The 11,599-nt window shown below is 42.9% G+C and overlaps 1 protein-coding gene and 1 long non-coding RNA gene across 3 annotated transcripts; one reads left to right on the forward strand and one right to left on the reverse strand.

Moving 5' to 3' along the window:
- Nucleotides 1-253: 253 nt before the first annotated feature.
- On the reverse strand, nucleotides 254-5,213 carry SIKE1 (suppressor of IKBKE 1). Of its 2 annotated transcripts, XM_085210534.1 has the most exons (4): nucleotides 4,693-5,209; nucleotides 4,355-4,497; nucleotides 2,010-2,123; nucleotides 254-1,624 (listed from the first exon to the last, which is right to left on the reverse strand). In XM_085210534.1, the coding sequence occupies exons 1-4, from the start codon at nucleotides 4,994-4,996 to the stop codon at nucleotides 1,535-1,537; spliced, it is 651 nt and encodes a 216-aa protein (XP_085066660.1). In that variant the 5' UTR covers nucleotides 4,997-5,209; the 3' UTR covers nucleotides 254-1,534. The 2 variants fall into 2 exon arrangements, with proteins under 2 accessions (XP_085066660.1, XP_085066661.1); XM_085210535.1 differs by lacking the exon at nucleotides 2,010-2,123 and having other exon boundaries at nucleotides 4,693-5,213.
- A 530-nt stretch (nucleotides 5,214-5,743) lies between these two features.
- Nucleotides 5,744-10,246, forward strand: LOC104914531 (uncharacterized). Its single transcript, XR_796056.4, has 3 exons — nucleotides 5,744-6,660; nucleotides 6,754-6,886; nucleotides 6,976-10,246. It is a non-coding gene; the product is annotated as an uncharacterized LOC104914531 (long non-coding RNA).
- The last annotated feature ends 1,353 nt before the right edge of the window (nucleotides 10,247-11,599 follow it).

Here is an 11,599-nt window from a genome sequence, read left to right on the forward strand (position 1 = left end):
GTGGTGGCGACTGCTGACTGGATTCTAGCGATAAGTCAGCAATCCTCCTCCTTCTAGGAACGTTACCTGCACTGGGTAATTGAGGTAAAAACACACCGCCACACCATTTCAGGCCGTGCTGATGGCAAAGAGCTCAAACACACCGTTTTTGATTGAAGCAATGAAGTGAAAGGAGAGCAGGATGCAGCAGCTGGGTACAGACAGCACAGTCTGCATCACTGCCAAGCTTTACAGAACAGAATACAACCGAGGAAATGGTGCCTGCAGTTTTGTTTTTATTATAATTCCCTCTTAAAATATTATAGGAAAGAATTTTGTACAGTGTTCCTGAACAGGAATCCCGTTCTATCAACTAAACACTTTTTTTCTGCATATTCCAAATTGTCTCATAATAAGATCTAAATTGCCTTCTGTATCTATCAAAATTCTTGCACAGATAAAAACAGCATAAAAAACATAATATTGACAATTAGATGTTTACTGTTACTGAAGTATTTTCTTGATCGCTGGCAAGAAAGACCAAAAAAACACCATTAAAATGCCACTGAAAGCATCACAATATTGATAAAATCCTACTACGCTGCAACTTCAATTTCACCCAATATAGGATTTTGCAATAACTAACATCTGTCACTAGACTTACCTGCAATGTGACATTAAAAACCTGTCCATGTGGTTGGTTTTGGTTTAGTTTGAGGCACACCTCACCCTTCCTGAAATTCAAAGTGGTGGGAGGCCAAACAGCTTTGATCTGAAAGCACTGTATTCTCTGTAATATAAATTACCTTGACGTGAGCATACTGCTTTCAGATCAGCATCCATACACCTCAAAGCACAGGTAAAGAAAGAACAGGTCTGCCTACAGCAAAAAAAAGCCTCAGATCTGCAATAAAAAGAAAACATGCTGATGTGTGAGGAAGGGTCATTCTCACTGGTCTTCTCTAAATCAAGGCAAACTATACTCCTGATATAAGTTAGTAATTAAAGTGCTCTGTTGGCCATCTGATATTCTGCCTCTTAGCAGTTTTTCAAGTATGAATGTTACCAAATGCTGAGTGTTGGGTCTTCAAAGCAAAGCAAAAGCTCCACGTGCCCAATCTGTGCAGGCAAAGCAAGATGTGAACCTATTATTTATAATGTAGTTTTCAAATTATCTTATTCCTTCCAGCACATAAAATAACCAGAATCTGCATTATGTTTGCCAGATACTGATGAGGCAGTTTTAAGTGACATCTGCACAGTTGGAATTACTGACTAAAGCTTATCAGAAATAACATTCATGAGACAAACTGCCGCAGAAGAGTATGCACCAAAAATACTTCACTGTTAGACATTTGTACGCTGCAATTTATGACAGAGCAGCAATGCAAGCCTTTGTTATCAGGAGCATGTGATTTCAGAACAACAGAGAAAACAGGCCGGACATTTGGATAGATAAAACAAACGTGAAACACCTGAAAGAACAAGTTACAGATCATCCTTGTTGGGTGGCTTCATAACAGTCTCTGAAGTCAAGATTTGGATATTTTGTGACCTAAGCTTCACTGTCACGCATATCTTCTCTCCCGACCTCAAAAGATTCTCTGCTGATTGACAATAGTTCACGTAGCTCTTTGTTTTCAAGCTGCAAAAATAAATAAACAAATAAAATCAATATTTTGGCTGAAACAGAGATGAGCTAATTCACAAAATTACAGACCTTTAATTAAGTAGCCCCGTTCCTTCATAGCCTAATAGAACTTTAATTTTATAGCTCAATCATTAATGCAGTGTTAGCAAGAGGTGAATCAGACCGTTTAAAGTACACCTTTTACTTTTGGCTTTATTATTACAATGATAGAAATACCAAGAATTTGAAAATAAACAGAAAACATTCCTTGCCTCCCAACCTCTCTCACCATCCCCATTTTTTATTGTTATTAAATACCTGACACACACAATCAAACTCTAGAGCAAGTCTAGAGCCTCCAAAAGCTTGATCTGTCCTTATCAATGACATGGGCTCTTACCTCCAGCTGAGCTAGTTTCTCCTGAACCTTAAAAAACTGATCCTCATCAACCTGTATAGCTTTTCTCATCACTTCACCCATCTCACATATTCTATCTATTTGACCTTCAATTTCCTGAAAGACATGGAAAAAAACCCACAGTCAATACATTCAGGCAAAAGCAGTAGTAATATATTTCTTATGATTCATTTACTTTCATTTTATTAGTTCTGGACTACTTTCCTATTTTGAATTTTAATATTTTTCTCCCAACCACTTGGAATCCTCCCTGCTTCTGCAATATTTTAAGATAGCATCATGTACCTTATTGTCCACTATCATCAGTCATCAATGAAAACAGTGAGCAGAACAGTCAGTGCTGCACCTTCACACACATGGAAATCATTTTCAGTATGACAAGGACTAAGAGAACAGATTCCTGCTCAAGTGAATACAGTTAGCATACAGCAATTTCTACACTGCTTTGCTAGAAAAGCTTGACTGAATTTATGAGAACATCTGACACAAATGCAAGTCAAACTTTAAGACTGAATAAAACAATCAAACCAAAAACAAAACCACTGAAAAACGAAGAAGACTGGAATCTCCTGCATTAGTTTCCAACAGAGTCTGTCTAGAAATACTCCCAGTCCTTTAGTAGTTGCCTTTTTTTTCTTTTCTAAGCTCAGAAATAAGTGTATAATTCACACAGAACTATTCCAGTAACACAGCGTTAGTTCTTATCTGAAGAACATTCAATTTCCAAAATAACATTCGTAGGGAGGAACTCATGCATGTGAACACAAACGTATCAGCCATTCCCAAAGAGTAATAAAACAAGGATTTGGAAGCCTCTGAAGCATTTAATACAACATAATATGATATCACAAGGCACTGTGAGAAACATCATAACATTATAGGGTGTGGTTTCCTCTCAATAAATGCCCACAATTACTCTGCCCTGCCTCTGGAAGACAGATGTACCACCTGAGAAGAGAACCCAGTTTTGAATTCCAATATTGAGAGAATATGTAAACAGATTAGAGTACCTAGAGAGCTGGAGGAACAACTTCACATCATCTGAGAATGATGTGTCCGCCAAACAGAAAGATGGTTAAACAAGAATGTCAAATATCAAAAGATATTAAAAGGTGGTGACTATTCTCCAAAGTTATAAGTATGAAAGAATTCATAAACTTAGTTTGAAGTACAGAAGATTTTGCCTTAGCGTTTAAGTAGTCTAGGTATATCCCACCATGGTAGAAGAGGTTTCTCCAAAGTCTTTCCAGCTTTGTATTCCTGTGTCATTACAATGAAGCAAAAACAGTGATAGGGAACGTTAGAAGTTTTGTCCAAATTATAAATCTTCATCAACAAAGCAATCTGTGCACCTAAGCAAGCAATGGAAGACCCCTAATCAGCACAAAACAGAGTTAAACAAAAAACCCACAAGATATGAGATCTTGTTGAGCCAGCCTGCTATGTTCTCATCGCATAAACATGCATTATAAATGCATTATAAATGCATGTTTACGCGATAAATACCTAACTTAATAACCTTTAATCACATAGCCTACATTATTGCATTATCAGGTATCTAAATGTAAACCAAGAAACAGTTATCAGCAGTCACTCCTTGGCCTCCTGAAAACACTCTATATCACACGTAGAGTTACACATGTATGTTAGACTGTTGTACCGCCTATCTGGATTTAAAAGCATTTGGAAGTGATCATTTATTAAGCCCTCAACACGCCTCAGCTTACAGGGATTTCGGAGGCTCTTTTCCCTTTGTTACAATTACTCAACAGTAACAGTAACACCTCTGATGTGCTCCTCTTCAGTGAAAACAAAGCCATTCAGGGGAAGTTTTTACTGTGAGAGTGGTGAGGTGCTGGAACAGCCGCCCAGAGAGGCTGTGGATGCCCCGTCCATCCCTGGAGGTGTTCAAGGCCAGGTTGGATGGGGCCCTGGGCATCCTGGGCTGGTATTAAATGGGGAGGTTGGTGGCCCTGCGTGTGGCAGGGGGTTGGAGCTTCATGGTCCTTGAGATCCTTTCCAACCCGGGCCGTTCTGTGATTCTGTGACTCATTAAAGCTTAACCCAAGGAATGTAACCCAGTGCACACACAACAAGCCTTCAGGTAGGCAACAAAAGGCTGATCAGTGCTGGTGAGGATCCTCTATGACAACCACTACAACCTGGATGCTGTAAAAAGAATGCAGGGAAAAAATATACTAAAGGAACCAGAGCTTCCAAGAACGCATCCTGGAGCAGAGTGGGGCCATGAAAGGAGACCAGCGTTGCACGAAAGCAAACGAGACAGCAAGTTTCCTATTCCCCCTCCTGCTCCCACCCCACCTTACCACAGAGTTGGCCTGATGAACTTTCAGGACCGGTTCCGCATCTTCACCTTTTCTTCCTTGCAACAGCTGCAACATCTGCTTTCTGTATTTGCTCATGATCAGCTCTAACGCGTCCTGGTGCTCCTCCAGAGAGATCCACAGCGCTAAGGGACACGGATCACAGCACGGCGTCACCTCGGAGGCCGCCCGGCTGCCCTCAGCTCCGCTCGGCGGCCCCACGCGACCCAACGCCGCGCTGACAGCCGGCAGCCCCGCTCGCACCGTTCCGATAACAGCCGCCCAGCGCAGCGCAGCCCCGGCCCCCCGCCCACCCCCCGGGCCCATCCCGGCCGGCTCACCGCGGTTCTCCTGCCGCAGGTCGCGGATCTGCGTGTTCTCCTGGCACAGCAACATGTGCGGCCGCAGCCGAGAGCCGTCCGCTCCATCCGCCGGGACGTTCCGGCCCCGCCGAGACGCGGCCGTGGGCGCCGCCGCCGCGCTGCCCTTCTCGACCGGCGCCGCGCCCGCCTCCCTCATAGCGGCCACGCGCTGATGCAGGACGGCGGACTGATCGATGAGCGACTCGGCCGCGGTGTCGTGCTCCTTCAGCCGCTCCAAAAGGGTCTTCGCGTCCGTGAGGATCTTCTCGATGGTGCAGGTCATGATGAGCGCAGGGAAGGCCGCGCTGCTCACTCCCGCGGCGGCCCCATGGCCGGCAGTGCGCGCCCCGGGCCGCGGAGCGGGCAGTCCGAGCTACGAGCTACGAACCACGAACCACGGAACCACCAGCCCACACCGCGCGCCCCGCCGCCTTTTCCGGGCCGCGCTCCTCGCGCAGCAGCTGCGCAGGCGTGGAGACCCGGAGCGGCCGCTGAGCCCGCGGCGCCGCCTGGCGGCCGCACTGACTACCACACCGCCGCGGGGTGGGCGGATGGGCGGATGGACGGATGGATGGATGGATGGATGGATGGAGGGACGGAGGGATGGGTGGAGGGATGGGTGGAGGGAGGGATGGGTGGAGGGATGGAGGGATGGAGGGATGGATGGATGGAGAGATGGGTGGATGGAGGGATGGGTGGATGGGTGGATGGAGGGATGGAGGGATGGATGGATGGAGAGATGGGTGGATGGATGGATGGAGAGATGGGTGGATGGATGGATGGAGAGATGGGTGGATGGAGGGATGGAGGGATGGGTGGATGGGTGGATGGGTGGATGGATGGATGGATGGATGGATGGATGGATGGATGGATGGATGGGTGGAGGGATGGGTGGAGGGAGGGATGGGTGGAGGGATGGGTGGAGGGATGGAGGGATGGATGGATGGAGAGATGGGTGGATGGATGGATGGAGAGATGGGTGGATGGAGGGATGGAGGGATGGGTGGATGGGTGGATGGGTGGATGGATGGATGGATGGATGGATGGGTGGAGGGATAGAGGGATGGGTGGATGGGTGAATGGGTGGATGGAGGGAAGGATGGAGGGATGGATGGAGGCCGTCTGGGGACGGGGCTCTTGTTAACAGTGTCATTTCAAAAAGAGAATATGACTCTCTTTTTTGCTTTTTTGTTTGTTTGTTTGTTTGTTTTGAGGGGAGGTAAGCTCACAACAGAAATAGCAGTACAAAGAAATCTGCATCAGATCGATGTCTTAACCGCTGTGTCGTGATTTCCAAGGAACGGTTGGATTTTGTGTTGAGGGACATGGTTTAGTGAGTACTATTGATGATAGGTGGATGGTTGGACTGGATGATCCTAAAGGTCTTTTCCAACCTTGATGATTCTGTGATTCTCTGGGCCAGCACTCCACACACAGACGGCTCTCGGAGCTCCCCATTCTCACACGTGAGGTGGCTCTCAGAGCACGAGGGGAGCCATGAGGAAAGCTGCAGCCCAGGAGCCGTTAATGGGCACTGTTTGCAGAGGGCAGGTGGCCATGACCCATGGGGGGTCCTGGTTATCTTTATTTAAAACTCCTTTAAGCAGTGTGTGATAAATTCTGGGCTGAGGTCTGTTGAGCTGACATCTTATCTGTATTCTTGTTTGTCCCTCGAACAGTAAACATCCTCTACTCAAGTTAAAATAACAAGCTCTGTAATGCTGACTTCGTTCTTTGTTATTTGCTAACTGAAACCACCGTTAGCAACCCGTGATGTCTCTGCTGCTTAACTTTTCGTTGTTTTTATTTGATAGTGCCAACTTTGTAAGCAGTATTTTCAGCAGTGTGTTAGCAGGACATGCTTTGAGCCATCTTTCAAGCTTAAATCTCTTTGAGACAGACACACAACAAAAATGTAGTTGTTATCAGGATTCCTTTTTCATACCAGTTAAGTATCTTCTTGCCTTTCAGCCTATTCTAATTAAGGAAGTTCTGCTATATCAAATTTGCAACCCGTAGCATTCAAATTTTGTTTTACAGATGGGGGTACCCAGTAAGATCAGTGTAGCACCAGCAATTGGAATTCATAGCAGCTGTGAAGTCAGATAAAGGAACAAGCAGTCCTGTGCAGGAGGAATGATTGTTACACCTCAGCAGGAGTTGCACTTGGATTGTATGTCTGAATCTGTCTGATCTGTTCTGTTCCTTGCATTTCTACTTCCCTTTGGGCATGATTTAATGCTTACTTTTCCCTGGCTTCAGAGATAACATTCTAGTCTTTCATACCAAGTGGAGACAAGGGAGAGACACTGCTTTATCAGGCTTCCATTTCAGGATCGGTGCAGCCCTTCTGTGGGTTCCTGACTGTCTGAAATAAAAATGCAGAATGAAAAGAAGATGGAGTCCTACTGTGCTTCCACTGCAGAGCTCTCAGTCTGGTGTCCTCGCTCAGGGACGTGGCTCGCTCCCTCTCCAGCACATCTCTTGACACAGAATCATTTGTTCAACTTCCAGAGGACAGCAGAATGTGCTTAGTGTGGCGCCAGGGCCGATCCGATCCCAGTAGGACAAAACTCCTTGATTTAAATGCTAGGCATGCTTCTCACCAGAACTTCTATTCTGTAGCAACAGAGCTTAAACAAATCAACGGAGGAGCGTTTTCAGAGTAGTGGTGTCTTATAATTCCTTTGGCTTATCACATCAGTTCTGTATAAACTGAAGAGAATGTATAAATTTGGCCTCTCAAGCATCTTAGTGTTTAACTTCAATTCGATTAAACACTTATGTATGTGTACAAAGTGAAAAATGAGGTTACAAGAGGTTAGTGCTTTAATGCTTTTAATAACTCTTAAGCACATGACTGTATTTTGTCAAACAGAACATGGATTTGTTATAGCAGGAAAAATACATGCTAGATAGATATAAATTGAGGCTCTCCAAAACAGTAAAGCTGCTATAGAACCAAACCCACTTCTGGGCCATCTTGGTAAAATCACCAATAGCATTTCTGTGGTGGAATAACACAGAAGTGTTTCTGAGTATCGTTCATTAGGAGGCTCAAGCATGCAGTTGGAAAATCCAAAAGAACTCTAGGCAGACCAGAGAAGCACAGGAAGGGCAATTAAAGGGCTTGATATCAGACACAGCACTGAATTCTCAGCGCTGAAGCTGGGATGGGTGCAGGGTTTGGTCCTGAAGATTTTAAAACAATGTGCACCAGGAAAGGCCCTTAATGTACCCAGAAACTGGCAGCAAAGTAAGTAATGTATAATAACGTATTAATTCAAACTGAAAGGCACTGCCTGATGAATTTCCCTGACTAGTCTCACGCTCCTTCCTCTGCTGAAACAGACCGTTTTGCTCTATGAAGACTGCTACTCTTTAATTTATGCTAATAAATAACACTGCTTCAAAAAGCTCCATGTAGGGAAGGTAAGAGCTTTGCAAACCAGTGCTCAAAGGAAATGTCACACACACTTTGTGAAGCTACGGAAATTAGTACATTTAAAGCATGTGAACTTATCATACAAAGAGCACATACATATATTAATATTATTAGAAGTGTTACACTGGATCTTAAGCAATAGAGTCCAACCAACGAGGCCGTATGCAGGACAAGACAGCACTGACCCACTGTACTCACATTCTGTAGTTAAAAGTGACCTGATAAAGGTGACCCCTGTTGCAGGCAAAAGAGGCGGATGCTGACAATAGAAACGCATGCGTCCCTCAAACATCTTGATTAATTACGCTTTAGAACAACAGCTACATAAACTGGTCTTCACTCAGGGCTGAGGTTCATCCATGCCATGCAGAAAGCAGTGCCAGAACCACTGCTTCTTTTGAAGATTAACAAATAATCTATAAGAGAAGGTAATCAGCAAACTTGCCATGTCTTTCCTTTTATTTTTCCCATGAGTTCCTCAACAGATTCTAAATTTAAGTAGCTCAGTGTTTTTTGTATGTCTGCCAGCCCACCTCTAAAATATTTCTCTAGAACAAAAATAGGTAAAGATTAACATAGAACATTTTAGCAAATCTGATTTTTTGGTTGATACTTTTTTTAATACTATTCAGAACAGTTTGCTAGCAAGAACAACCTAATCCTGTAATGAAATAATCTATATTTCAACGTAACCTTTAACTCACATATAACAAAGTACACTGTAATAAGCAATTAATTTTCCAAAGTATCCCATTTGTTTAGTATTTGACTCTCGCTTTCATCATTTAATGATTTACAGTAATGAACTGGAACATTGGTATTTTGCACTGAAATGACCAAAATAGTTGTGGAGGCATCATTGCCCTCATGTGACAGACCTCAGATGTTTTTGTGAGAAGTTAGCCAAAAGCAATAGACAATGCCATTGCTTCTGTTTAATTTGTGCTGCAAAACAACAACAAAGTGGCCGTAACGACTTGTAGGCAGATCCCAGTAGCTTTTGGACTGTTTCTTTGCTGAGATTTTGCCCTTTGTTTAAGTTTTGTTTGACAAGGGCTTAATAAATGAGTAGAAGAGGTGGTTTATGTTTCATTAATGAGGTTGAGAGTGGTTAATTACTGAAGTTACGTAAACAATCCAATACCAGATCAAGCCGAATGGGTCAGTTATGCAGAGAAGACCCAGCTGGAGTAGATAGGATTTCCTTTAACTATTCGAATACCAAGCAGGTTATGGAGATCTAGAATCACGAGTTCTGATGAATGCAGATTTCTCCGGACCTTGAAAATGGGTTCTCTCAACAGGCACCTATGTAGGGAAGATTTCTCTGAATCTGCAGTTTCAGCACTCCTCAAATTCTTGGACCTACCTGCAGAAAGGAAGACTTCCCACACAGATGAGACTTTACAGAAGCTCGCAGTTCACACTGGTGATGGAATGAGGCTGCAGAGTGGTGCAGCGTAAGGCGTTCAGATGTTCTGTGCCCCTTATACTCCACTTCATTGGCACTTATGGATTTCCACTCATGACAGAAGCTTTTTCAGCTAATATTTGCAGTCCATACCTACGAGTAACATTTTGTTTCCTCTCCTCTAGCAAAGCATGTTCAAACTATCTGATTTCCTTTGCCTATTTAAACAGCATTAGGAACATCACTAATCAGAGAGCGTATCACTGTCTTAAAAATCTGAACCAAATCACAGAAACTAGAGCTGGAAGAGATATTACCATTCCTTTCTCTTCCTTCCAGATCAAAATAACTTTGAGATAGCAGTTTTTAAGTTCTGTGATGTAGTCCAACCTTCAGAATCTCCAGTAATGAGGACTGCATAAGCAATTATTCCAGTGATATTTTTACTGCTGGGTTTTTTCTTGTTTTGTTCCTTATTCCTAATTAATTCCTAATTAAGCTTTTTATTGCTTGTTGTATTCTTTAAAAATATGGAAAACAGTTTATTTTTCTCTTCTTTGCAACAGTTCTTTATGTAATTCAAGTGGGTTCTCACATCTTCCATGTTTTATTGACATGCTAAACCTTGAATAGGAGAATGGATCTAAAATAGTGCAAATAAATGTATTTACAATTTACTGCTCTGGTCTGAATCACTGATTGTGCAAAATAGATTTATTACCACAACTGTGAAGATGGCCCCGTGGATAGGAGTAAATAGGCATGCTCTAATATTTAATGTAGAACTCTATTACTAATTTCTACTACAGACTAGTTTTAGGTTCTCATATAGTTATTTTAGAAATCTGCTCTGAATCCAGTAGCTGTTAGAGCACTGAGCTGAAGCAGCACTAGATATCTTCTGAAAACCTGGGTTTCAGACTTAACACACTTGAAATCAGTAGGCTTTAAGTACCTACTTCCCACTGGCATATTTGAATAGCTTGCCAGTAAACTGTCTTCTATTAAAAAAAAATAAAAAATTTTAAAAATGCCCCAAAAGCTTTAGAAGTATTTAAGAGAGAACATTTTGTAAATCTCTGCTTATTTTTCATGAGACTGACAAAAAGGACGGATGAAAAAGACAATGGTATTTGTGAAAGAAATGCAATGCAAAATATCTCTGTTCTACAAATTACAAACTTTCCATTTTTACTATCGAAGATGTTGGGTTTTTTGATATCTTAGAAAGTTCCAAATAAAGTTCTTTTACTGGGAAGACAAATGCTGTTCATAGTTTAATTTACAAGATTGTTATCTTTGTCCATACTTCAAAACCCCTGCGTTTCAGTCCCTGGTGAGCACACATGAGCAATACAACGCATTTGAAAGCTCAAAAATCCTGTCAAATGCTCCAATAACATCTGTGAGGCAATCTTTTATTCTCTTGCAAGCCAAACTCAACAGTTTCTACTCCAAAGGCACACTCATGGATTCCTGTTTGTTGTCAGAGTGCATGAAAATAAGTAACATGCTGTTCTCGGGAACCTGCTGAACACAAACGTGGCTCTTCTTTGAAGGGCAATGCCATTTTGCTGTGCATGATGCCACAGACCCATGGAAAGCATGGAAACTTGCAGAAATCCTCTGCATGCTGCACCTGCACAGGTATGTTAGAATTAGAATAGGTAGAACGTGCTGAGTGTTTTGTGTTTCAAAATACCAACATAACCAAGTGTCTGCAAATTCAATTATTATTTCTTGCAGATACACTCAATTTATACCATTGCAGTATTTTCTCTGCAAAGCAGTGAACATCTTCCATTAACATTCAGGCATGTCAACGTTAAGCAATCAAAATTGGAGAATTTTAAATTCTACCAAGAAAGCAAATACTTGGTAATCAGTCAGGGAGAACTCTGGGAAACCATGACGTGAAGGTCCCCATGGCCTCTGTCCCTGATGACCCAGTTATTATTTGATTTATGTGGACTTGCAGCTGCCCTCGCTTCGACCCCAGGAAAGGCTGTGTGGGAAGTTCGTGTCTCAGA

The sequence above is a fragment of the Meleagris gallopavo genome, chromosome 28 (assembly GCF_905368555.1).
Source record: "Meleagris gallopavo chromosome 28, MGAL_WU_HG_1.1, whole genome shotgun sequence".
Lineage (NCBI taxonomy): Eukaryota > Metazoa > Chordata > Aves > Galliformes > Phasianidae > Meleagris > Meleagris gallopavo.

Excerpts from the sequence above, each read along its gene's own strand:
- SIKE1 (XM_085210534.1), bottom strand. The coding sequence starts at position 4,996 with ATGACCTGCACCATCGAGAAGATCCTCACGGACGCGAAGACCCTTTTG. Across the intron at positions 4,498-4,692 it reads CCTGCGGCAGGAGAACCGCG|CGCTGTGGATCTCTCTGGAG; the intron begins GTGAGCCGGCCG and ends CGTGTCCCTTAG. Across the intron at positions 2,124-4,354 it reads TTCATCAGGCCAACTCTGTG|GAAATTGAAGGTCAAATAGA; the intron begins GTAAGGTGGGGT and ends CATGTCTTTCAG.